The following is a 27,883-nucleotide window of genomic DNA, read 5'->3' as shown; positions in this document are numbered from 1 at the left end:
CCGTGTCGCCCGTGCTTGGGCCGGACTACCGGGCCTCGGGCCTTCTGCTCATCTATACTCCTAGCTCGATCGGTGGCTCGGCCCGGAAGCTATCCCATCGTCCCCGGGCGCATGCATGATGCATGTGGTTGGCCGACCGACCCCGACCGGAGCCGAGACTTGGACTCGAGACTGACGCAGGCAGTGGCAGGCAAGGGTCGCGTCATCCCCCGTGTAAATCGCCCTGACCGGGACGACGACTGACCGGCCGGCTCGCTGGAAGCCTGGAACGCGCGCGAGGTCTTCAGAATGAAGTCAGGGTGATCTTAGTTATTGGATTACATATTCGTCATGACAGCGAAAGTCAGGCGAACAGTAGCTTTTATGATGATCAACTTGCAGGAAGCTAAGTCTACGATGGTCAAAAATATAATCTAGTGTACCCAGAAAACAAGCCTTGGGCATCGGCTGAGAAGGGCCAAAGGCACTGATTTCCCAACCGGTGCCCCGCAACCGCGACCAATGGGCTCGCCTTAAGACACCGGATTTTTCAACCGGTGCCTTAGGCTTCCATTGGTACCGGTTGGTGGCCTCTTAAATCACGCAAAATATTCTTTGAATGGGATTTGAACCCACGACCTCTAGCCTCACGTGCTGCTCATTTACCATATCAACTACACAGCAGTTCTGATTGAGAAGAAAATATTTTTCTTTTAAAGTAACTCATGTATGAGCCTAAGGTACCGGTTGGTAATACAAACCGGTACCTAAGGCTTCTAAGGTACCGGTTGGTAATACAAACCGGTACCTAAGGCTTCTAAGGTACCGGTTGGTAATATCAACCGGTACCTAAGGCTCGTCTATTAGTACCGGTTGGTGGTACCACCCGGTACCAATGTAAAAGTTATCACCCGGTACCTATGATAAGCCTTAGGTACCGGTTGATAATAGTACCGGTACCTAAGGCTCATCCATAAATTCCATCCACCCCAAAAGTACCGGTATGAAGATGAACCGGTACATATACTAGCATAGGTACCGATTCATCTTCATACCGGTATTTTTGGGGTGGACATAAGGCTTGTTTTGTAATAGTGACAGAAATTGCGGTGCAGGTACGTACTCAGTCCCGTCGTCGTCAGCAGCCAGAGCCATTCCTAGACGACAGAGTTGCTTTGTTTCATATATGCGCAGTTGCGCGAAAATGGATGCCAAATTCCAGAGTTGACTCATCACTCCACCTGCCTGGCCTCTTTTAGTATTCTTAAGATAGTTTTCATATGGTAAAATAGACGTTTTGACCCAACTTTACTCCAAGTACGCGTTAAATTTATCTCTCAACTTTTAGAATAGCCAATAATTTAGTCTCTCAACTTTTATTTTTTTTTATCGAATTCGTCCGTCCTTGTACGGATCAGGTACAGGCATGATGAAGTGTTGTGTGGATACTGTACGGCTGGTCATGGACAGACGCGCTGGCCAACCTGCAGCTTGTGTACGTTGCAGTACTGGTGCTGCATTATTAGGACAAACTTAGCGGAGCACCCATGCACGCCCACCTTGCAGCTTGTGTACGTTGCAGTACTGGTGCTGCATTATTAGGACAAACTTAGCGGAGCACCCATGCACGCCCACCTGTCGCGCGCGGGTGACATGCATATATGAAGTGCCTTGCCTACATCCTGGAATTGGGACACTGTTGTTTATGAAGTGCATGCTGTGCTTCTATCCGCCGATCGGGTCAGCTAGTCAGGCCCACGCCGGCGAGCTTTCACTGGAGCAGGCGCTACTGGAGCAGGCGCTACTAAGGCCCTTGTTTGGTTCTAGCGCACTATTTCTTAGCGCACGCAAGTCGAGAAAAAAATCTTTTATGGATAAAGTCTAAAATAAAGTTTATTTGCAAAATCTTTTCAGGGATGGGTACGGTGTAATTTTTTGTGACGAATCTAATGACGGTAATTAATCGATTATTGGCTACATTGATGCTACAGTAACCATTCTTTAATTACGCGGTCAAAGGCCTCATTAGATTCTTCAGGGTTCCTAGCACAGGGGTTCTGGAGTTGGTTTTCTACACTTACTTAGTTTGACACCGTAATTAGCAGTCAAAATTAGCTACAGTTCCTAGTATCCATGCATGTGTTGAATTACGCACATGCTTCTAGACCAATGCGTGGTTTTCTATCACATCGAACGTGTACATTAGGCACTAGCTAGCTAGAATAAGAACGAAACGAACCCAGATAAATCGATCCGGTGTTGTCGCCAAAGAAATATAATGCGGCGCTAAACGGACAAAAATTTAAAAATATCAACCGTTTCGTTGTCATTGGAACAACCACATATACCCTGATCATTATATTGGTAGCTTCTCCGCCTTTCGATCCACTACCATCTGTCGTCCTGGGCTTGGCTCTGGCTCGTGGCTCCTCACCTCATCAGTGGTCTGTCTATCTCGTGTACAATGTGCTCGATCGAGACCGAGAGCGAGCAGTGGTGGAGATGGAGACGCAGCTACGGTCCCTTTCGCGCCAACTGTGCGTTCAGACAATTCCGTTTTGCCACCATCGATCCTTGATCGACGGAGCGAGCATCAAGGAAAAAATAATATCGCGGCCGCTGACGGCGACGAAACATGTTTAGCCACGCACAGATGACAGATGCGTGACAACCTAGCTAGTTTTGCGTACGTTCTAAAAAATGTTCCACAAAATTGCTACTCATACATACTACAAAATTCCACAAAAAATCTAGCTAGAGGCCTGAATAAAAAAATAGTAAACGGTAATAAGTTGGTAGTGATATTGAGCGCTTGGGATGGAGCAGTGTATTAGTCTAAACGGTAAATGCTAAACAGTCGGTCACTGTTGACGCAAATCTCGGTCAACACACGAACGCACTAGATCGTGCGGCGCGAGAAAGAGCTCGATGCAGCTCTCTCTGCGTGGAGCGGTCAGACCGGTCTAAAGGACCGGTCAGACCGGTCGCCGGTGAGAATCGGCAACGGCCGACGAACGCGAACCCGGGAGGGACCCCGTCAGGGTAGACGCACGTAGCGTTGTTCTAGGATCGGCATGCCACCTAGAACGCCTTCAAACGTCGCGGAGACGAAGAAAGAACAGCAAATGGGGTTGGAAAAGCTAGGGTTTGGAGAAGAAGATAAAAAAGTAGAGTTTGTATTGATTTTTGTTCGATTGTCCTCTCTAATCGGCCGTGACCCTTTATATTTATAGGGTGGGGTGGACTTATCCCGCAAGAAATCCTGTTTACAGATCTAAATCTATAAAAATCTCTAGTTGTACTCGGACTCTACCTGGACCGGTCAGACCGGTCGGACCTACAGGTCAGACCGATCGGCCCCTGCCAGACAGGCCACAGTGCCTTGACCGGTCAGACCGCTCGGTCATACCGGTCAGACCGGTTGGTGCCAATTTTGGCTGTCAACAGTCACCTACCATTTGACTCTTTATTTGAACTAAACATCCATTTAAACAAGTTAAACAGTTATTAAATAGAATAAACAACTGATTAAACGTAGTTAGCTAGCCACTATGTAGCGTTTATCCGACTTGTAAACCGGCTAAACGGACGGACGAACAGTGGGACGGAGGGAGTACTAATAAGCTACGCACGTTGGTGGCACGCTGCAGCACGTGTGGTGTGCTTTGTCTGCAGTAGCTGTGTCGAGTGTCTGGACTCGAGCTAGGACTTTGACCACAAAAGCTTGCATGGCCAAGACTAGCTCCGGTCGGTCGGTCAGAGAGACACTACAGATTCAGCTCAGCGTTTTGTCCCGGTTTCAAACTAGTTTTTGTCCCGATTTTAGAACCGGGACAAGACTTCCGGGACAAAAGCCTCGAGGCTTTTGTCCCGGGTGGTAGAACCGGGACAAAAGGTGTCTGACGTTAAAATTTTTTTTTGCACACCACGGGATTCGATCCCAAGACCTCTTGCCTAGCGCATGGTTTCCTTGCCAACTCACCTAAGTAGTACACGTGACTCAGTATAGAATAACTTCTTTTTGAACTATCACGTGGAGGGGCCTTTTGTCCGGGTTGGTAACACCAACCGGGATAAAAGGGGTCTTTTGTCCGGGGTGGTAACACCAACCGGGACAAAAGTGTCACCCTTTTGTCCCGGTTGCTGTTACCACCCAGGATAAAAAAGGTTGGGCCTTTTGTCCCGGAGACGAAGGAAGAATAGCAAATGGGGTTGGAAAAGCTAGGGTTTGGAGAAGAAGATAAAAAAGTAGAGTTTGTATTGATTTTTGTTCGATTGTCCTCTCTAATCGGCCGTGACCCTTTATATTTATAGGGTGGGGTGGACTTATCCCGCAAGAAATCCTGTTTACAGATCTAAATCTATAAAAATCTCTAGTTGTACTCGGACTCTACCTGGACCGGTCAGACCGATCGGCCCCTGCCGGACAGGCCACAGTGCCTTGACCGGTCAGACCGCTCGGTCATACCGGTCAGACCGGTTGGTGCCAATTTTGGCTGTCAACATATGCCCCCCTATTTTTTGGTAAAGCTTGCTTACCAAAAAAATATTCTTATGAGCCAAAATTGTCTAAGGGCGATGATTAACACTACATCGGCCATGTTTTGCTCAAGTCAATGTTGAAACAACTTGTTTGGGCCGCCACACCTTCTTCATTGTCGCTGACGTCTTCGGCACGGTCTCCACTTGTTGTCCCATTGTCTCCTTTTTGCGCATACGTTGCAGCCTTCGCTTCTGAGTATGAGACAAACCTGAAGGATACCACCTCGGCTGTAAATACTTTGAATCTTGCTCCTTGCTCTTCCCATTCCCTTTGCTGCAAACAACATCTTGCTTGACTGGATTATTGCTAGCAACAATCGGTCTTTGTAATAATGCATGATTTGGATACATAGGAGGATATTGAATATAATATGATTGCATATGCATCCTACTATAATCCATAGGTGTATAAAAGTAAGGATACCAATAATACCATGGAGCAATCGGTCCACTAGATGAAGTATAATTACTTTGACTCGATTGCTCTTGATGTCTTGACGATGATCCCTTATCCTTGACTTCGCCTTGTGGCCCCTTCTGTCTCTGAGCACTCCCTTCCTTCTCATATTTGGCCAAGAGTTCTTTAAAACTCAGCCTTGTCTTAATTTTGGAGTAGTTCCCAGATTTACTGGGCGCACCGGTCAGACCGGTCCCATGACCGGTCAGACCGGTCGAACCGGTCAGACCGCCGCTGTGGCCGGTCAGACCGGTCGACTTGTTGTCGGCCTCCTTCTTGTCTTGCCCCCCGAGTGTTTTTACACTTTGAGGGATCTCCTGTGTCAGCTTCTTTTCAGGTCTTTCATCACCAATAACTACATTCTTCCCCTTGATTGATTCGGCTTGACTCGGCCGAACTAGCACTTTAGGATTACTCAATTCTAACATATGGACCGGGAAAGGAGTCTGATCAATTTGCATATTACAAAGAACCAATCGTCCTTCATTAATGGCCGATTGAATTTGTCTACGTAACACATTGCAATCATTAGTAGCATGTGAGAAAGTATTATGAAATTTGCAATATGCTCGCCGCTTCAACTCTTCAGGCGGCGGTAGAGTATGTGACATTTTGACGTATCCAATCCTATATAACTCATCAAATATCCTTTCGCACTTGGATACATCAAAAGTAAATTTTTCATCTTGCCGATTTTTCTGAATCGGCTTAAGAGCAGAACAAGTAAATGGTTTAGCTTGAGATGGCCAAGCAAACTCAGCAGCATACACATCATTAGATTCATCGTCCGAACAATTTGAATTGCATTCTAAAGTATGCACACTAGAACGATGATGTCTTTGAGACTCCTGAGGCTCTTTGCTTCGGCTTTCTATAGCCAAAGCTCTTTAATGCACCTGAGTAACGGTAAAGAAATCATAGCCCTCTAATCTTTCTTTAATATGAGAGCGCAAGCCATTAAAAGCCAAATCAGCTAAATCCTTTTCTGCAATATTCACACTAAAGCATCGGTTTTTTGTATCGCGGAATCGTCTTATATAATCATTGACAGATTCATCACGCGATTGTCTAACCGATGTTAAGTGAGACAATTTAAGCTCATCATGCCCACAGAAAAAGTGCTCATGGAACTTCTGCTCTAATTGTTCCCATGAGACAATAGAATTAGGTGCCAACGATGAAAACCATGAGAAAGCGGTTCCAATTAAGGATAAAGAAAATAAACGCACTTTCAACTCGTTTATTGAACCAGCTTCTCCTAATTGGGCAAGATACTGACTAATATGCTCAAATGTACTCCTAGTATCTTCCCCACTGAATTTAACAAACTCAGGCAACCTAAAACCAGCAGGGTATGCAACCGAATCAAACGAAGTAGGATACGGCTTTTGGTATGTGCGGGTTTTGCTTCTAACATCCACTCCAAAACTTTCTCTAAGCAAATTAGCCAAATCATTCTTATAATCAGTAAGCATTTTATCAAAATTACTCGAAGAATTTGGCTGTGTGGATGTAGATACCTCTCGCTGGTTTGAAACAAACTGACCGGATGGACCGATCGGACCGGTCGGTACGATCGGTCGAACCGGTTGGGGGGAACCGGTCTGACCGGGCTGATATACCGGTCTGACCGGTCTCTGCCGATTTTGCCAACGCTGCACATATCGGTCGAACATCTCGTCGGAGATAGGATCGGGGTGTGGCACTGAATTCCTGGAGATTTCTGGTGGTGTGTACTGAACAATCTCGTTCGTTCGGCTAATGTTGGCCGAACCAGGAATACTCATAATAGGATCAGTGTATGTGGGTGTAACAGTTTGACCACTGAAATAATTTATCGGCATCCCATATCGAGGTTGACTCGTAAGAGGTGCTGCCGATGGTTGATGAACAAAAAATTCAGAAGTAGAAACAGATGGAGGTTCATCGGCTGGTTCTGGTTTCTTACCAGCCGATTCCCTTTCCTTAGAGCTAAGCCAATTAACCCAATAAACATCACGCTCAGCTAACAATTTCTGAATTTGTTCCATAATAACACCAGAAGGTGAAGCAGTTGCAGCAGGTGCTACCTCAGTAGATGCATCCGAGGAGGTAGAAGTGAAGTCGATCTCTTTGATCTTGGTGACTTTGCCGCATCGACCGACCTTGATGCTCGCAAGCGCCGCTTGTAGATCTTCTTCATCACGCTTCTTCTTGCGCTCCTCCAGCAGCAAACGAACGTCCTCCGGAAGATGCTCATATGAAGGGATGATGTTCTCCTTGTCGATTTCTGTGTTGGAGCCCATCTTCTTTGGAGTAGATTAGATCGGTTCTATTAACCAAGATCTTTCTTCCCCAGCGGAGTCGCCAAAAAGTATGTTGACACAAATCTCGGTCAACGCATGAACGCACTAGATCGTGCGGCGCGAGAAAGAGCTCGATGCAGCTCTCTCTGCGTGGAGCGGTCAGACCGGTCTAAAGGACCGGTCAGACCGGTCGCCGGTGAGAATCGGCAACGGCCGACGAACGCGAACCCGGGAGGGACCCCGTCAGGGTAGACGCACGTAGGGTTGTTCTAGGATCGGCATGCCACCTAGAACGCCTTCAAACGTCGCGGAGACGAAGAAAGAACAGCAAATGGGGTTGGAAAAGCTAGGGTTTGGAGAAGAAGATAAAAAAGTAGAGTTTGTATTGATTTTTGTTCGATTGTCCTCTCTAATCGGCCGTGACCCTTTATATTTATAGGGTGGGGTGGACTTATCCCGCAAGAAATACTGTTTACAGATCTAAATCTATAAAAATATCTAGTTGTACTCGGACTCTACCTGGACCGGTCAGACCGGTCGGACCTACCGGTCAGACCGATCGGCCCCTGCCGGACAGGCCACAGTGCCTTGACCGGTCAGACCGCTCGGTCATACCGGTCAGACTGGTTGATGCCAATTTTGGCTGTCAACAGTCACTTACTATTTGACTCTTTATTTGAACTAAACATCCATTTAAACAAGTTAAACAGTTATTAAATAAAATAAACAACTGATTAAACGTAGTTAGCTAGCCACTATGTAGCGTTTATCCGACTTGTAAACCGGCTAAACGGACGGACGAACAGTGGGACGGAGGGAGTACTAATAAGCTACGCACGTTGGTGGCACGCTGCAGCACGTGTGGTGTGCTTTGTCTGCAGTAGCTGTGTCGAGTGTCTGGACTCGAGCTAGGACTTTGACCACAAAAGCTTGCATGGCCAAGACTAGCTCCGGTCGGTCGGTCAGAGAGAGACACTACAGATTCAGCGTTTTGTCCCGATTTCAAACTGGCTTTTGTCCCGATTTTAGAACCGGGACAAGACTTCCGGGATAAAAGACTCGAGGCTTTTGTCCCGGGTGGTAGAACCGGGACAAAAGGTGTCTGACGTTAAAATTTTTTTTGCACACCACGGGATTCGATCCCAAGACCTCTTGCCTAGCGCATGGTTTCCTTGCCAACTCACCTAAGTAATACACGTGACTCAGTATAGAATAACTTCTTTTTGAACTATCACGTGGAGGGGCCTTTTGTCCGGGTTGGTAACACCAACCGGGATAAAAGGGGCCTTTTGTCCGGGGTGGTAACACCAACCGGGACAAAAGTGTCACCCTTTTGTCCCGGTTGGTGTTACCACCCGGGATAAAAAAGGTTGGGCCTTTTGTCCCGGGTGGAGCCACCAACCGGGACAAAAGGGGGGCCTTTTGTCCGGGTTGGTGGCTCCACCCGGGACAAAAAGCCCATGTCCCCCACGTTGGCCCGGCTAGCTGTTGGACCCGGGACAAAAGTTGCCTTTTGTCCCGGGCCCAAAGATAACCGGAACAAATGGCCTGGAACAAAGATCTATTCTGTAGTAGTGAAGGTCAATGCCGAGTTGGCTAGGCTAGGCAAAGGTTCACACGAACAACCCTCTGTCTGACGGACACGAGGGACCCAGCACCTTGTAACTAGAGACATTCGAATATGCCAACGGGAACAACCGAAAATCGATAGATAAAAATTGGGGGCCTAGCTTATATAGGATAATTCGTAATCGTACGTGAGTGTGAGTTTGACTGGTCACCAGCAGTGAGTGGACTTGTCTTTTTCAGGAGGTTCTTTTGGCTAATTTGTTGGGCGTGCATGCGTAATCATCTTCAGTGGATTCCCTATGTATTATCCAGTAAGTTGAAGAGAAAAGGTGGTTTCATTTTGTGAGTTCTAATCAAAGCAGTGGTAAGTTGGCCCCTCTACCTGAAGAGATTTGACATTGGCCATTTTTGCTCCCTCAAAGTTAATGGTGAACAAAAAGCAGATTAGGCCTCAAACGTAATTGCATTCATTCTGCTAAATACTCGATGTGTCATATATACTAGGGAAGATGTACGTGCCACAGGCACATATGTAATTTTTCTTCCATCAAGCAATGCTGTTATTTATTTTCTTTCCAAAAATAATACACATCTTTCTTTTCCTTCCATAAAACAATGATGTCAATTAATATCCTTCCAAAACCATCAAGCAACAATGCCATTTATTTTTCTCCTAAGAATAATACACATATTTCTTTTCCTTCCATAAACAATGATGTCAATTATTATTCTTTTAAAAAAATAAAGTGAATTATGGGTTAACGTATGTGCAAAGAAAAGTATGCGTATACGAAAGGACAGTAATACGTTAATACACGTCTTTCTTTTCCTTCCATAAACAATGATGTCAATATTTTCCTTTCAAAAGAAAAAATGACGTGAATCATGGGTCAATGTATGTGCAAAGGAAAGTATGTGAATGCTAAAGGAAAGTAATAAGTAGGTACAAGAGGTGGGTATATAGGAAATTGTTGGTGTAATAAGTAATAAGATTTTGGTGGAAAACATTGACGAAACCAATTTCCCCCTCCCTTTCGTCAAGCCTTTTGGCCTGACAAGTGGGGCCTCCATGAGGGGTACGGTGGACCTAATCTTGTTGAGAATTGTTTTCAATTGTTTCAACTTTTATAGTATAGATACAGTTCAGTCCAACTTCAATCCATTTCCATTCCAAGATGCTAGTGTTGATCCACACAGAGGTAAGGGAAGCTAGAAGCGTGTGTGTATAAACTCTGAACCATGCAATCAGATCTATGTCCTTTTAACAAAGCTAGTATAATTTAGTTGGTAGGTAAACTTGAAGGCTGAAGTGAGCACCAAAATTGATTGCTTATGGAAAATCACAGCAAGCTGCATGTATATATAGTACGCGGAGAAGACACTAGCAAAGTAGCAACCGAGTGCTATCATACACTGCTAGAAAACTTGTCATTAGTACCGGGCGGGACCCCCCAGTTAATACTGGTTTCCCGTTCGGTACCACCTGATCGGTACTATACATCTCACCCGGTTCCCCGCCCGGTACCCACATTCAACCTATCCAAGAAACCTTGTCTCAAATTCAAGTCATCAGTTTTATACATCTCAAATTAATGCATAAATCAAATAAATCATGCTCATTCTCAACATTTCTAAAAATTACAAATTTCTCTAACTATGGGGCATTAAACAAAGCATGAAGACCATTAAACAAGAGAGGATAAAGTTGCAAGCTTTTCGCGCACTAGGATGAGTGTCCCCACAAAACTTGAAAAAATGGCAGCACCTCCTCTCTTAAACGCCATGGTGAATGACACCCAGGCTTGTTGGCCTCTCTACCTGAAGAGATTTGACATGGGTCATTTTTGCTCCCTCAAAGTTAATGGTGAACAAAAAGCAGATTAGGCCTCAAAACGTAATTGCATTCATTCTGCTAAATGCTCGATGTGTCATATATTCTTTTCCTTTTTTTTAGTTTCAATAGTTTCATTTAATTCATATTCATATTCGCGACCGTTTGCATATTTGTATTCATATCTAGCATCTGTTTCATATCTAGCAAAGCAAAGACTATATATATTATATTTATATACACTTGAAATATTACAATTATTTCTAATATATAATATCACACTTGGAATTTAAAAAATATTTACAAGTAGCCATGCACATAAGTTGTTTTTGATAAATTCTTCAAATAATTCTAACCATCGTCCATGACTGGATCAAGTTGACCCACATTTATCCTATAATCTGTATAAAATTCTCCGTTTGGATTTACGACCTCATCGAGCTAGAACTCACACCTCTTGAATTGTCCTGATTCTTTCTGGTGGGATGAGTTCATCTTTCATTTTCCAAGTTTGTTGCATTCAAACATCAATATTTTCAATTAATACAAGTATAGAATTAAATACAAGAAATTGCTATTAATTTTATACGTAAATAGAATTCGTGTTGCGTCGTCCTCTTGCTACCGCAAAAAAATTGGATGAACTCACCAAACTATCAAAATCTATCTAAAAGCATACTAACTACCAAACTAACCATGTCACTTGAAAATAATTGAAAAAACACTATAAATTACTCGCATTCAACATATCCAATAAACCTTCTCTCAAATTCAAGTCATCGGTTCTATACATCTCAAATCAATGCATAAATCAAAGAAATCGTGCTCATTATCACTATTTCTAAAAATCACCAATTCCTCTAACTATGGGGCATGAAACAAAGTATGAAGACCATCAAAGAAGAGAGGATGAAGTTGCAAATCTTTAGCGTACTTAGATGAGTGAAAACCCCACAAAACTTGAAAAATGGCAGCACCTCCTCTCTAAAACGTCATGGTGAAGAAGAAGCCCGAGCTCGGTCAAATGTTTGGCTCGGGCTCGGGGAGGAAGAAGGTGCGCTGATTTATAGTAGGCATATTAGTATTGGTTGGTGGCTCCAGCCGGTACTAACTAGCCGCTAGCCGTTGCGCGCCGGTGTCAGTTGCGTTCTTTTATGCAAACTAGTGTCTCCAGCAGGTACTAAACTGCTCCTAGGGGCACTGTTGTTTCGGCCCGATACTAAATATGGGCGTTAGTATCGGCCGAAACCATACCCGGTACTAAGGGCCTTAGATGATTGTGAAGTTTTCTAGTAGTGATACTCCTAGATATATAGCACTAAATAAAATTGGAAAACCGCAGCTACATGTAGTGTAGGCATAGTGGAGATCCAAATACTCCCTCCATTCTCTATTGATAGTCCTATTTCACCTTAACACAATGACCAAGGAAAAACAACCTTGCTTATCATCTACTTAATGTAACACAAGACTTTTTGCTAGTCCCCCAATGTCTTTTCTAGAAACTCCTCGTTACTGGTGCTATTTATTGTCATGGTCCTTATCAATAGCAAATAGAACTATCATTTCTGAAGATTTGAGTTTTGGAAATAGAACTATTAAAAGAGAATGGAGGGAGTAATATCTATAGTAGCAATTGACAAAATGCAACACCGGGTAGACCAACTTGCTGACCTTAATCTTTCCCCCCTTGGTGAATGCAAGTTTGACCTCTACCTGAAGATTAGGACCATGCAAGGGTGGCATGCAATCCATGGACAGGGATAGAACAAAGGGAATTCCAAAAGTCGTCTGCGCTTAGGACCATGCAATCCATGGACCGCAATCTATCGAACCTTCAGGACGCACCCAGTGTACCAGCACTAGCCATCTCGTTATCGCGCACCAAATCCACCGGGTGGCGCAACCAAGGTTTTTTTTTCTCGGCGATAAAATTCCGATAAAACCGAAAATCACGTTTTTCGGTGGGGCCCGGTCTTTTTTTGCCGGTCAAAATTTTCGTTTCTTTTGAATATGGCCCGGCCCAAAACCAAAAGCAGGCCACAGGCTACCCTGCGTTGCTCCTGCCAAGCCCCCCCAACCCTAGCGAAGTAGCGCAGTAGCGATTCCCTCGACTGCGCCCGACCGGCGGCCGCCCGTTCGAGTTCCCTCGCCGGCCTCGCCTAGCTCCAGCCTCTAGGAGCTCCGGTCCCTCGCCCTCACCGGCCTCCAGGAGAAATCGAGCTCCTGAGCCACTGTCGGCACCGCGCAACCTGGGCATTTGGCACTGGAGGGAGGCGCCGCCGCTGCCAGGACCCGATTCCCCGACGCCGCACCGGCGCTGCACCTTCCCCGATGCCTTGACCAGGCTACCAGAGAAGGTGATCCTCTTAAATTTCAGTAGTTCTTGCCGATTGTAGCAAGGTAAACTGAGCCTTTTCAATTTCAGCATCTCGGAGTGGTGATGGCAATGGATGGGGGAAGGGAAGATGATGCGCCTGCGCGTCCCACGCGAGGTCCTGATGATGCTGTTGAGCAAGATGCGGTGCAACGCCGCTGCAGAGGTAAAGGCATCGCTGGTGCATCCTCCAGTGGTGTCGCCGGCGCATCATATAGTGGTGCCATTCCTAGGGGAACAACAGACAGTAACGGTGGAGTGGAGGTGACTGCAAAAGATGGTAAATCGGCAAACTAGTTGCTTATTAGACTGTCATTGTGAAATGTTGGTTATTTATCTTGTTTTGAAGTGCTGATTTGAGTAGCTCCCTTAGTAGTATTGTGAGATTTATATTTTAGAGTTTAGATTGGCAAGTGTGCAACATAAATTTAATTGGCAAGTGTTGATCTGTACTATTGAACAATTCTTGATCTGTACTATTGAACAAGTTCAATCCGTGATATACAATGATTTAATTGGCAAGTGTGCTGCATAAATTAAAGTTGAGTTGATTTAATTGGCAAGTGTGCTGCATAAATTAAAGTTGAGTTTGTATGTGTTCCTGCAGGGAGAGTGGTGAAGTTAAATGGACCAATTGAGGTCACATGGAGCCATGGCGAGCCTTACCCCAAACCTAATGGGGCTGGATTTTTGTGCTACTATTGTTTTAAAACAAAAAAGGGTGGTGGTGTATCTCGTCTAAGGGAGCATCTTGGTGGAATAACTGGGAATGTAGTGGAGTGTAAAAATGTGCCAACGCATATTAAGAATATAATGGCAGATGAATTTGCATCAGGAAGAATAAGAAGGAAGAGAAGTACTAATCTTTGTCTCTATGTTGAAAAGGAGGTGGCAACAGAAAGGGTATCTGGTAGGACAAGCATCCCTCTTGATGAAGAAGCACAGATTGAGACGGCAATGAGAGAGTCTCTAAGGGATTCTAATTCCGCCATGCAGCAAGATAATTCTTCATCTTTTGGCAAGTCTGTTTGTAACAAGGCTGGTGCAAGTTATTCAGCTAATTATCAAACTACGATTGATAGATACTATAAAGGTCCTGGAAGTTCTTCCAATGCTCCTTTTGATGTCGATTTGGCTCGCAGTAAGGCCCAAGCACAACCTCGGGTGGATGTTATGCTAGAGGGGGTTGCCAAAGAGCAGCTTGGGAAAGCTTGGTCAAAATGGTTTCATGCTAATGATATTTCCGGAAGAAAAGCGGACTGCCCATACTTCCGCTCAGCAATTAAGTTAACCCAACAATTTGGTGAAGGAGTGCCAATTCCACGTGGGAAAGAAATAGATGGTCCTTTGCTGGATATGAATTATGCTGACATGGAGGCTCACATGGCTGCCTTCAAGGATGATTGGAAAGATTATGGGGTTACTGTCATGTGTGATTCATGGACAGGTGAATACTTGTACCTTTGTAGGCCTATATTTTGTTGTACTGTCCATATTGAAATAATTAATCTTGTGCACTTAGCGTTGTGTTTTTTCTGCTGCATCTACAGGTCCTACCATGATGTCCATCATTAACTTCATGATATGTTGCAATGGACGCATGTTCTTCCATAAGTCTGTAAATGCAACCGGTGATACTCAAAATTCAGAATATCTTCTTGACATGATTGGTACAGTGGTTGGTGACGAGATTGGAGCTAAATATGTTGTTCAAGTTGATTATAAGAAAGCATGTCAAGACTTGGTTACCATGTATCCACATATTACTTGGCAACCATGTGCTGCCCATACCATCAACTTGATGCTAAAGGACATAGGGCACTTTCCTGATGTTGAGGAAGTAGTGGATAGTGCAAAGCGAATTTGCAGATTCTTATATAAGCATAATAGGTATGACTAGTGACTAGTGTTCTTATATTGGATAAATAATTCAGCCATCTAGTATTGTCTTCTCGTTTAGCTGATCAGCAACAGAAGTTCTATTCTATATCTGCATTCATTCCAAAAATGATGGAATCTATGGCAGAAATACATGGCAATTTAAGTGATAATACCATCCAAAAAATCTACAGAATAGGGTGTTGGAAAAAGTCCAAGGAAGACTTGATTATCTTGTCAATGATACACTTATGCTTGCAGGTGAGGGCTTAATTGATCAATTGTTCAATTCATATTGTTGTTTCATGCATCACTAATTATTAAGATTGCTTATTTTATTTTATTTTTTGTTAGCTGCCGCACTTGATCCTAAAGCACTGTACACTTCCAAGCTTGCAAGGAAACCAAAGTCCAGACATGCTGTCACATTGGCCATCAAGAAGCTTGGAGGCTCATCTTCAAAGGCTTCTGCTGCAATCGATCAATTTACTTTCTTCTCAAAACAGGGAGGGTTATTTGGAGGAGCGGAGGCTCGAAAATCGGCTCTTAATGGCCGGTGTAGTGCAGGTAATTGCATGTTTAATTTTTTTAATGTGCATTATTTTGTTGCTTTCTTATGTTTGAATTCTTATTTCATTTACCATCATTTTCCTAGCTGATTGGTGGGATCAATATGGTGGAGACTGTAGTGAACTACAAGAGGTTGCAAGGCATATTGTCTCACAATGCATGTCCTCTAGTGGGTGTGAGCGAAATTGGAGCACATTTGCCTTGGTGCACACCAAATTGAGGAACCGGTTAAGTTACAATAAGCTTCACAAGTTGGTTTTTGTACATTATAATTTGAAGTTGCGTATCCAACATTTCGTAACTGACATGCAAAACCTTCAAGAAATGCAAACCAATAAGGAGCATGAAAGAGATTCTGATCCTTGTAGCATCCTAATAGATGTGACTATGTATGATGAAAGAAACCCGATCATGGATTGGTTGTGCACCTCTAGGAGTGAGTCCGCGCCGACTCTAGATGAACGTGATGACCAGAGGCCCGAATCCCCTAATCCTAGCAGACTTGTTATAGATGAGTTAGGGATGAGTGATGAAGAGGTGGCTGCATTTAAAAAGAAGATTGGTGGGAAATGGGGTAAGAAAAGGAAGGAAGAATTTGAAGATATTTTCTCTGATTATGAATCAGAATCGGATCAGCAAGGTAGCCCTGTTTATGCTGAGTCAGGGGAGAGTAGTTCTGATGACAGTGAAGGCAATGGTAAGTTTAATTTTTGATGGGATTCTGCATATTATATATTGTAGCTTTGCTGAAATATTAATCTTTTTAAAGGTGATGGTGATGCTGTTCATGCTTCCGGTGATGCAAATGAACTTGGAGAGGGAGGCTTGACAAGTCAGGAAGGAGGTAATGTTCCTTGTACTAGTACTTGAACAACTTGCTATGGAAAATCTTGGTCCACTATTGATCAACTTGCAATGGAAAATTTTGGTCCACTATTGATTAATTTGTATTCTCTTATCAGCTGGTAAGGATAAGGGAATCCCTCTCCGTCCGAGCTCGAAAAGGATGAAGAAACGTTCTGTCAAGACCTTGTACTGAAGCCTGAAAGTCAGATTCGAGGGTCCATGCAAAATGAATTGCTATTTGCCTGGGTTTGAGCTTGTCTTTTCGTGTGCTTCTAATATTTAGGACCATGGACTATTCTATGTAGTAATTGTTGGTACTTGGAATTGCAACTATGGATGGAGACTGTAATATTTGGGATTGAGCATCTTCGTGTGCAATATTTGAAACTCCATGTTGAACAGACTATCTGTTGCTTCGTGATAGCCATATTTCTCATTTCTATGCATTGTTATATCTTTTTTTCGCTTTTAGATTTTTTGAAAATAATCTATGTTATTCTCCGTACAAAATGAGGTATTTTTTTGAAATTTCGTCCAAAAACAAAACGTCGAATCCGAGAATTTTCCGATAAATCTGATAAACATGTTTATCGGTGACCTCCGTTTTTTTTTTGGTTACCGGTAAAGAAAACCTTGGGCGCAACCCAATCAGCAGCACCACGACTCAGGCTCCACCGAGCGAGCGAGCGAGCGAATTAAACGGGCAGGACCGCGACTGCTGCGCGGGTGTGAAAAATCGTGCCTAGCCCAGGAGGGGCAAGGCAAGGAACATGTGGATGTGGTCAAGACCCCGCGTTTTCACTTCACTTTCCTTGCAACTCTGCTCCCGGCCACTTCTAAAAAGAAAAGAAAAACACTCTGCTCCCGGCCCGGACCCGAACCACCCCCGTTTTCTCCCAAACAATTTCCTACTCCCGCGTCCGACGCAACTGCCCGCGAGCCCTATATAAAGGATGCACCCCGGCCGGTCCTATACTCCTATCAGCTCTCTCACCTCACCTCACCTCGCCACGCACATCTCTCCTCGCACCAGCAGCACCTGGCGGCGCCTTGATCCATCTCCTCCTTGCACGCCGGCCGATCTAGCAACCATGGACCAGCTCCCCAAGCGCCCCGCCAACTACGTGCCGCTGAGCCCCGTCGGCTTCCTGCCGCGCGCCAATGCCGTCTACGGCGACCGCCTGTCCGTCGTCTACGGCCGCGTCCGCTTCACCTGGAGCCAGACGTACCACCGCTGCCGCCGCCTCGCGTCCGCGCTCCTCGCGCTCGGCGTCCGCCGGGGCGACGTCGTCTCCGTCCTCGCTCCAAACGTGCCGGCCATGTACGAGATGCACTTCGCCGTGCCCATGGCCGGCGCCGTGCTCAACACCATCAATACGCGCCTCGACGCCAACGCCGTCGCCACCATCCTGCGCCACTCCGGGGCCAAGTTCCTCTTCGTCGACTACGAATACGTGCGCCTCGCTGGCGACGCGCTCCAGCTCCTCGCTGGGGCCGGCGGGTCCGTCCCGCTCGTCGCCGTAATCGACGACGCCGACGCGCCCACCGGCGTCCGGCTCGGCGAGCTCGAGTACGAGGGGCTCGTCGCGCGCGGAGACCCGGACGCCGACCTGCCGCCGCTCGCAGACGAGTGGGACGCCGTCACGCTCAACTACACGTCCGGCACCACCTCCGCGCCCAAGGGCGTCGTCTACAGCCACCGCGGCGCGTACCTCAGTACCACCAGCCTGCTGCTGCAGTGGGGGGTGGGCACCGAGCCCGTCTACCTGTGGACGCTCCCCATGTTCCACTGCAACGGCTGGACCTTCACGTGGGGCATGGCGGCGCGCGGCGGCGTCAACGTCTGCATCCGCGACGCGCGCCCCGCGGACATCTACCGCGCCATCGCGCGCCACCGCGTCACACACATGTGCTGCGCGCCCGTGGTGTTCAGCATCCTCCTTGAGGGCGGCGCCAGCGAGCAGCAGCTCGAGGCCCCGGTCCACGTCCTCACCGGCGGTGCCCCGCCGCCGGCCGCGCTGCTGGAGCGCGTCGAGCGGATCGGCTTCCGCGTCACGCACGCCTACGGCCTCACGGAGGCGACGGGGCCCGCGCTCGCATGCGAGTGGCGCGACCAGTGGGACCGCCTGCCGCTCCCGGAGCGCGCGCGCCTCAAGGCGCGCCAGGGGGTCAGCGTCCTCTCCCTCGCCGACGCCGACGTCAAGGACGCCGGCACCTTGCAGAGCGTGCCGCGCGACGGGAAAACCGTCGGGGAGATCGTCCTCCGCGGCAGCAGCGTCATGAAGGGGTACTTCAACAACCCCAAGGCCAACGAGGAGGCCTTCAAGGGCGGCTGGTTCCTGACGGGCGACGTCGGCGTCGTGCACCAGGACGGGTACATCGAGATCAAGGACAGGGCCAAGGACGTGATCATAAGCGGCGGCGAGAACATCTGCAGCAAGGAGGTGGAGGAGGTGCTGTTCCGGCACCCCGCCGTGGCGGACGCGGCGGTGGTGGCGATGCCGCACCCGCGCTGGGGCGAGACGCCGTGCGCGTTCGTCGTGGCCAGGGACAAGGCCGCCCGCGTCTCCGAGGACGACGTGCTCGCCTTCTGCAGCAAGCGCATGTCGCGCTTCATGGTGCCGAAGAAGGTGGTGGTCGTCGAAGCCCTACCGAGAAATGGACTGGGCAAGCCCGAGAAGGTCAAGCTCCGGGAGGTGGCACGTAAACTGGCGCACACAGTGCCGGCACAGAAGCCGAAGGGGAAGACGACGTCGACAACGACGACGGTCGGGGGGCGCCGCGACGAGCAGCCAGTGGCGCACATCATGGCCGTGTCAAGGTCTTCAAGGCTATAGCCCTATACTGATGTGGTATAACCGGTGCTACGCTTCTTTTGCCAATGCTGCGTGCTGAACTGGTGCTGATCAGTCAGTTGAAGGTTGGTAAAAAAAAAAAGGATTTTCGAACTTTTTGCTGGCGCCAAATTAAAGTTCCTGGAATAAGAATGGCGTAGTTGTGTTGTTTTGAGTTTTTTACGCGCAGTGATAATGCAGGAGTGGATGGGGTGTATCACTGCGCGTATATTGGTTTCTTTTATTTTCCTTCCTATTCTGATGTAATATTTTGTGCCATGTGTCAAGTCATGTATACACATCAAAGTGCGTTGTCTCAGTTATCCTAAATTCCTACTCCCATCAAAGGAGTATCTACCATCTTCATCATAATTCACATATCACACACAGAAGGGTTTCAAAAGCCCGTCATTTTAGTCCACAAAGAGTGCATACAAAAAACGCACCAGGTTAAAGTAGTACGTACATCTGTATATGCCTCACGTTTGACAGAGTGACACGCTTACCGTTTTTCAAGCATTCCTCCTGCATTCAAAAAGATTTTTTCGCGACCATGCATTCAAAAAGATTCATTTATCTCTATCGAATTCTTTCCTTGCGTATGATTAATTCGGATAAACTTCAAACACTGACCCAATAATATGTTGCAGAGAAAATTATATAGTACTCTTGCTGACCATTATCACGGTGACATGAATTTTTCACATCTTCTTATGGTCACATGGTCTATCATAGCCATCCATTTTGAAATCAATGGTTGAAGATGGGTGAAAGAATCATATGGGTAGGTAAGAGAATTTGGGGTATGTGAGAAAATCAACGGTTGGATGGCAGCTCACGTGGAGGAGATGAACGGTCTTGATAGGGCATGTGGCCACATGTACATGTGTGAGGAGACCTTCCCGGGCGGCATCATAAAATCGAGTACCAGTATCCCATTCCTATGATAGTCTATTGTGAGAAATACCGGAGCCAACGAGCACAGTAGCATCTTGCGCTAGTTCAATCATAAATAGAGTTGTCTGAAGAAAACTGTAGCCAAAACCATGCTTGGTAGTACTTGTTTATTTTTCGCTTGCCATGCCTGGTAGTATCTCCTGGGTTCAATGGGATCGGAACTGAAACAAAGCTGAAATGGTGACAGTCCTCGTCGGTTGTACCGACACATAGCTGAAACGGTGACAGTCCCCAATCCCCATCGTCGGTCCTACAGTCGGAACGCATAGCTGCGACGGTGACAGTCCCTATCGGTCATACGGAACACATACATTTGCCACTTGATGACTTGAAGGGACACGGATGGTCACGCTCCGAGCCTTCTCCCTGTGATCCTGTCCAAACATGTTAGTAGACAGATGGGAATCCCAAGTTTCCATCTTAGACCTCGTTTAGTTGTAGCTGTAAAGTTTTTGAAGTGGAATCTTTGTATATTTGAAGTATTAAATATAGACTATCACAAAACTAATTATAACTACGAGACGAATTTATTTAAAACTAATTAATTTATCATTAGCACATGTGTGCTGTAGCAATTTAGTGTCTAATCATAACCTAACTAGGCTCGTTAGATTCTTCTTGCAATTTAGCAAACTATGCAATTCATTTTTTATTTCGTCTAGATTTAATACTTCATGCATGTAAAATTCTCTTTCGATGTGATAGTTTTGGAATTTTAAATTTTGTAACTAAACAAGACCTTAGTTTATTTCTTCCGAATTTGTTCTGTAATTCTTGTGAGCATGTTCATCCATCAACACTTTTTTTTATGGTTATGATAAAAAAAACGCGAGCGGTGGCGAGAGGCGTCCTAAACAACATTTCGCCTGATGCACGGCAGTCGGTGTTGGATTGATCTCCTTCCTAATAGGTCCAACGGCCTATTAGGCTCTTAATCTACGCCCTGATCGGGGGCGCCCAACCCTTAATGGTTGGTGGGCCCCTGCTGTACAGCACCAAATAAAAGGGGGTGAGGGGCCGGGGCACTCGGTACGAGTTTCACCGCGCCGCCAGCACCCTCACCCACATTTCCTAAACCCTAGCCGATCTGGAGGGGGCGCTGGAGCAGCGGGAAGTCTCACCACCGCTGCCATCGACCCTGGTCTGTCGCCATTGGCGTCGTCGTCCACGACAATGCCGCCACGACCGTGAAGCTGCTGCATCGCTCGCCGCTGCTCTAGAGCAGATCTTCATCAGCGAACCAGTGATGGCCGCCTCAAGCTCCTCCGGCGGTGATGGTCTCTCCCTCTCTCCCTCTGTGTAGTCTCTCATTTCTCCCGTTCTAGATCTAGGACTCTTGTACTCAGAACAAAGGAAAGAACATAGAATCCTCTCGATCTATGCACTGTGTGATCCTATGGTTCTAACAGTCGGCAGAAACAAACGCGGGAGCAGCTAGCGCTGGCTCGCCTTTCCGATGAGCACTCGGAATATTCTGCGCCCTAATGTGCATCAGAACATGCATGCAAACGGGTGCTGCAGAGCATACACACTGCTCATGGCCGCAGATGATGCCCGCTACAGCGCGTCTGGTGCTCTTTTTCATAGTTTAAGACTGGCTAAGAATCTAGGAGTATTTAGGAATCCAAATATGTGAGTGCTGCATTATGCAAAGGGGTAATGCAGGCTACCAATCGCTGCCTATATATGCCTGCAAGCTGACAGCTCTCCCTCTCTCTCCCGCAACGTGGCATGAATACACGTGTATTCCAAAATGCAAAGCTTCACATCTGAACGGCTACAAAAAACGTATTTCCTTATTATTTCTTAAAATAGAAAGAATAATATTTTAGTTGAACAATCTAGAACAAGTACTCTCTGGTGTACACCATAGATATTTGAGCTCTCTCCCATAATATTTGCACAAGCTGCTAGCTGCCAAGGTCTTTCCTTCGTCACCATTCAGAATCCTTGATTCCATCATCTCACCAAATACAGGGTTAGCGAGACCATAGTCCTGTCTCTTGGATCTCTTTGTTCTCCTTTCATCTGTCCTCCCTCCTTTGAGGATTCCTCCCCTTTAAGGGCATTGGAGGGCATCGACTAGATCTTGGATGTGCTTCAAAGATGATGTAATCACATGTCGTCTGTCAAATTCGACTCGGTGCTTTACAGTTGCCTGTGGAGTGGATATTGTCGAAGAGAAGTTACTTTGAAGTATCATTGGTCGGCGAACAACAACATGTTGTGTCATAGGAGTTAGGAGTAACAAATCTGTGGTTTAAAATGTTACTCTTGTAATCTCTTCCTCTCCTTTCTTGTACTCTTTTGACATTCCAAGGTCACGCATAGTTTATTCAGGTATGGGTCCCCCTCCCCGCCCCCATGTTTCCTTTAAAAAAAATCTCCACCATGGATGCACAATTCAAGTGCTTTCTATGCCTTCAAATATGCAAGACTTCCAATAAAATTTGGATTTTTATAACGTCCATCTTTAATTGGTGATAATCAAAGTTATCTATTAGGCAAATAGTTTTAATATTTATGTTAAATATTTTCAGTATGTACATTTGTAATATTTGCGTGCAAAAATGTGCATCCTAGCATGTTACACTATTTTTTAAAATTATTTTGGTTTCATTATTTTCTAATTTATTTCTTGGTTATAAAGAAAATTATGCATCGGTTGTAAGGTTTTTCTTACACACAAATATGTGCATCTCATATATTTAATTTTAATTTGCATAAAAATATGTGCATCTCATCGTCATATTTAACTATTACTTACTGGGCATCAAATCAGATATGCAAATAAACATGCATCTTAAACAATAAATAATTTTAAAATTTTGTTGTGTGCAACTACAAGTGTATTTTGTGTCTTCGAAGAAAAATATGCATCACCGTGAATTTATTTTTTTATTTTACTTGTGTGCATCTAGAGCATGTGAATAAAATAATAAATATATACATACAACTTTAGTGCACATCTATGATATATCTCTCTCCATGTTCTATGTCCCTGTTGGACCAGCTGGCACCCACCTCCTCCTTTCCCCACGTGTCGTAAATCTATGATCCCCGTTGCATTTCCCTGTCCAATCATGTTAGTAGATGGGAATCCCAGGTTTCCATCTTTAGTGCACATCTATGATAAAGTGAGCTTGTCCATCCATCTACTTTTTTTTTGGTTATGAGAAAAAAAAGCGAGCGGCGGCGAGAGGCGTCCTTAGACCTGGGCATGGGCTGCCCGACCCGACAGACCCGACCCAACCCGTCCGAAAATAGCCCGACCCGACCCGACCCGAAGAGTTTGATGGGCGGGCTCGGGTCAAAATTTTTGACCCGGTATGACTGACGGGCCGGGCACGGGCTAAAATTTTTGACCCGAAACCCGAAAAACCCGAAGAAACCCGACATTTTACATAGGCCCGGCCCGACCCGACCCGAACCCGACCCGACCCGACTGGCTGTCGGGTCGGGTGCGGGCTCAATTTTACGGCCCGGCCACCGGGTCGGGTCGGGCACGGGCCGCTAGAAAAAACACCGGGCTTTTTTTGGCCCGACTCGATCCCGACCCGGCCCGGAGGATGCCCAGGTCTAGGCGTCCTAAACATTTCGCCTGACGCACGGCAGGAACAAACGCACGAGCAGCGCTAGCTGGCTCGCCTTTCCGAGCACTCGGCTGCTATGGCGAGCTCTAGTTTAGGTTTAGGATCTGCAACCATGACGATCCAAACATGCATGCGAGGGTTTAGCCAGTCTCTAATCAGATCAGGAACCCGCTCCAACTACTACAACTCGTAACTCGTGCTGCTCCTCTTCCGATCTAGCACGAAGTTGGCGTGAACCATCAAGTACATCACCCGCGATGCGAGCGAGCCTAGCGGCTCAAAGCAAAGCAAGGATAATAATTTAGCGGTTGATTGCAAGGATACTTGTAGTCTAGGTTAGAGTAAGTATTACGGTGGGCTATAAGCAGCCTGAATGTTAAGGTGGAGGAGGGAGAAGAGGAGAGAGAGGAAAAATATGCTGTTAGCTTGCAGCCAGCTTCGACACAAAAACCAAGAAATTTTATGAGATAGATAAGTGAGCCATGTATTAATAGTGGAGAGCTAATAAACCACTATATAAGTGGGCTGAGAGATGAGTTGTAAAAATTCTTACTAGCAGCAGCGGGCTAAATCATTAGTCTTGCTCTTAGTCTACTCATATAGTGGTGGTTATTTTGGTCATCATTTATATATATATATATATAGCTCATGTGTCTCTCTCACAAGTTTTTTTTGGTTTTTATGTCGAAGTCGGCTGTAAACTTACAGTCCGTTTGCTCTCTTTTTTTTTCTTTTCTCCATCTCATCATTCAGCCTATTTACAACCTACTCACCTACTCAGTTGCAAAATCTTCAACACGTCTTGATGCATGCGTTGCTGCCGGGGAATACGCGAGGAAAATACCTGCGCCGGTTTTACCCGGACCAAGGACGGACCGAACCGTACCGTACGTCATGCGGACCACGAACTGTCGTCTCTGCCGTGACCGGCTGCCTTTTTTTTTGTGTGTGTTGGACTGTCGATGATTTGTGGCTCGGCTCGGCTGGCTCTGGACCTCTGGTGCACCCAGCTAGCGTGACTGCGTGAGCACCAGTGGGGTACAATACAATGGTTCGGTATTCTTCTTGCTGGGTCCCAAAACTTTCTCACGGGGCTGTTCGGCTGATCTAAAAGCCGGCTGATTTCGGCTGATTTAATAGTACCATGTGAGAAGAAATAAGCCAAAACAAGCCGAAATAAGCCGGGAAAAAAAAACGAACAGGGCCATAAATGCTTCGAGGCCCTGTTTGGATGAGTTACGCTACTTGCGCTAAAAAAATCTTATGTGGATGGAATACTAAACGATGTTTATTTGTAAAATTTTTCCACGGATGGGTGTAATTTTGCGCGACGAATCTAATGACAGTAACTAATCCATGATTAGCTACAGTAATGCTACAGCAACCAACCTCTAATCGTGCAGTCAAAGGTCTCATTAGATTCATCTCGTAAAATAGCGCTGTAGAGTTAATTTTTTAAACTGATTTTATTTAGTACTTCTAATTATTAGTCAAAATTTATGCTATTATACTACGGACCAAACCAAACCAAACAGAGCCCGAGTAGTGCTGCACAGTACAGTTTTGCTGTCGCCCCGATTCGAGAAATACTCAAGATCTATGCAGATGGGATCCCAGCGAGAATGGACTGCTGGGCCAAACGTGGCACCGAAATAAAGGCTGTGTTTGGATGTTTTTATGAAAAATATTTTAAAAAAGACAAATGTATGTATGGAATACTAAATAAAATTTATTTATGAAATCTTTTCACGGGTGAGCATAACTTTTCGAGGCGAATCTAATGAGCCAAGTTCCACAATGATTGGCTACAGTGATGCTACAGTAACCTCGACTAATCATTATCTAATCCCACGGTCAGATGCCTCATTAGTTACAGTACTACCATAGCTGTGGAGGTAGTTTTGTAATTAGACTTCATTTAATACTCTTAATTAGTAGTCAAAAAGCTAAAAAGTTTTCATAAATTTTTTTCAAAACTAACCAAACACGGCCTTTATTTCGGTGCCTTTGCCGAGCCGAGACCGACCTGCCCCCCCCCCCCCCCCCCCCGGCGGAAAATATCTCCGGCGCACACCAAGTTGCCCTACGGCCCTACCGGCTACCGCATTCCCTCCCTCCCTCGTCTTGCGGATCGCGGATCACATCGCTGTCCGCCCCCAAACTCTCTCCTTTTCCCGTGGCGCGACGTGTCGTTGCCTTGCCGTGGCTGTGCCCGGCACCGTGTGTCGCGGACGACAGCGATCCGCCGATCCCGGCACGGTTTCGCAGCGTTTTGCCGGCCTCGCGATCGCGGCACGACAAGGAAGTTCCCCCGTTTTTGCACGAACACTTTCCTACGTCCTGTAGCTGCTAGTATACTTGCCAATTCAAATGCTGAATTTTGAATGTCGACGGAAAGCTACGCAGCTAGCTGCTGCCGGAGGACGAATTTGACCAGACTTGAATAGAGTTGACCTCGTTAATTTGGGTGCTCCTACTAGGGCTGGGCATTTTTTCACCGAAAACCGATCACCGAACCGAACCGAAACCGAACCGAACCGAAATGTCGGTTTTCGGTTTATTCGGTTCGGTGTCGGTTTTAATTTTTAGCAATTTCGGAGGTCGGCTTCGGCTTCGGTTTGGGACTTCCACCGAACCGAATCAGCCGAACTACCGAATAGCGCGCCCAGCAACGCAGCGGACGAGGACTGACGAGCACGTGGCTGCGCGAGCGAGCAGCAGGCACGCTGGCGTGCGGCGGCTGGCCAGCAGCTGGCGGGCGAGCTGGGGGCGTGACGCGTGCGGACCAGCGGCAAGCGCGCAGCAGGCGCAAAGCACATGGGTAGTAGAGTAGCGGAGTAGGCAGTAGCCCAGCGTAGCAGCTAGCACTAGCAGGCTTGGTCCAAGCCAGTGGCAGGACTGCAGGAGTGTGGCAGGTGGGGCACCACGAGCAAGCAAGTGCACGTGCAATGAGAGCAACAAGCAAGTGCCTGTTTGAGTATTGTTCGGTGCTGTTCGGTGCCACCGAACACCGAACCGAAGAAACCATTAACTTCGGTGTCGGTTTTTAAGATTTTGAAGCACCGATCGGTTTTTAATTGCTGAGAACCGAATTTTTGCAAGACCGAGAAACCCGAACCGAACTGCACCGAAAAACCGAATGCCCACCCCTAGCTCCTACGTTGTAATGCTGATGCAGTTTCGTCAGCATTGCTGCACGGTTCCGTTTGACTGACCCTACACCGTAGTACTGTTTGCGAAAGTTATATTTCTTTTTTTAAAAAAAGATGAGTTTTTTTTTTCATTTCAGCTGAGTACATGAGAAACTGTTGAGCCTATTTTTGGTGGGCTGCTTCCGGAAGCAAGTTTTTTGTTGAGAGAAAATGGGTCGAATAAGATGTTGGGCTTTTGCAGCTTCAAAAAGATGACTATGGATGGGCTCAAACTAACGGAACCAGTGGGCTTATACTGGACCGACATGAAGTCCATGGAAGGTGTGCACCCACCAGGCCGCGTCTTCTCCCTCGCACCTTTGTGCAAAGCACACTTGCTTCACAAACGTCAGACTGATAATGCAGTTCGAAAACGCTGGAAGTTGCCAGCAAAAGAACTAAGCTGATGCGTTGCGCCGTCAACATGCTCGCTTTATTCCGTAAATCTATGAATGCCTCACTTTGTCTCGCTTTTCTCGTCCAAACCTGAGTGGCGATCCACAGCATTCGCTCTATCGATCGAGGAAGATCGGATCAATGAGCTCCTTTATTTGATAAACTGCACCGACTCGAATAAACTACGTTTTCTAAATCAGTATGGCAAACTTTTTTGACTTTCTGAAAAGGAACGCACTTCTTTTTCCTTTTTTTTTTAAAAAAAGAGGAATGCACTTGCTGCAGATTTCCTGCAAAGGAAAAGAGAAAAAGAAATGCCGACAGCATACGCTCGCACACGTGGTGACTAAAAACCACAGGAGTTTCGCCTGAAGTGCGCACACAGTAAGAGCAAGTATTACAATGGGTGAGAAGCTGGCGAAATGCAATCGGGAGGTGAGAGAAAACAGGAACGAGCGGTTCGCCACACGCCAGCAGAAGCGGGCGAAGAGAGCTGCTCTTTCAGTCTGATCCGTCCACATTGCAGCGTAGCATTAAATTTTGATGGGGCCGTCATTGCTGCGCGTGACCTGGCGCTT

General features: G+C 46.3%; 2 protein-coding genes across 2 annotated transcripts; both read left to right on the top strand.

Moving 5' to 3' along the window:
* Positions 1-15,896: 15,896 nt before the first annotated feature.
* On the top strand, positions 15,897-16,678 carry LOC120692185. The gene is made up of 2 exons (XM_039975427.1): positions 15,897-16,185; positions 16,258-16,678. The coding sequence occupies exons 1-2, from the start codon at positions 15,900-15,902 to the stop codon at positions 16,356-16,358; spliced, it is 387 nt and encodes a 128-aa protein (XP_039831361.1). The 5' UTR covers positions 15,897-15,899; the 3' UTR covers positions 16,359-16,678.
* A 618-nt stretch (positions 16,679-17,296) lies between these two features.
* On the top strand, positions 17,297-19,528 carry LOC120692843 (trans-cinnamate:CoA ligase, peroxisomal-like). Its single transcript, XM_039976240.1, has one exon. It carries the CDS (start codon positions 17,426-17,428, stop codon positions 19,169-19,171), a length of 1,746 nt encoding a protein of 581 aa, XP_039832174.1. The 5' UTR covers positions 17,297-17,425; the 3' UTR covers positions 19,172-19,528.
* The last annotated feature ends 8,355 nt before the right edge of the window (positions 19,529-27,883 follow it).

Source organism: Panicum virgatum, chromosome 9N (genome assembly GCF_016808335.1).
Source record: "Panicum virgatum strain AP13 chromosome 9N, P.virgatum_v5, whole genome shotgun sequence".
Lineage (NCBI taxonomy): Eukaryota > Viridiplantae > Streptophyta > Magnoliopsida > Poales > Poaceae > Panicum > Panicum virgatum.
Note: the sequence above shows the minus strand (reverse complement) of the source record. Positions and strands in the feature narration are given on the sequence as shown.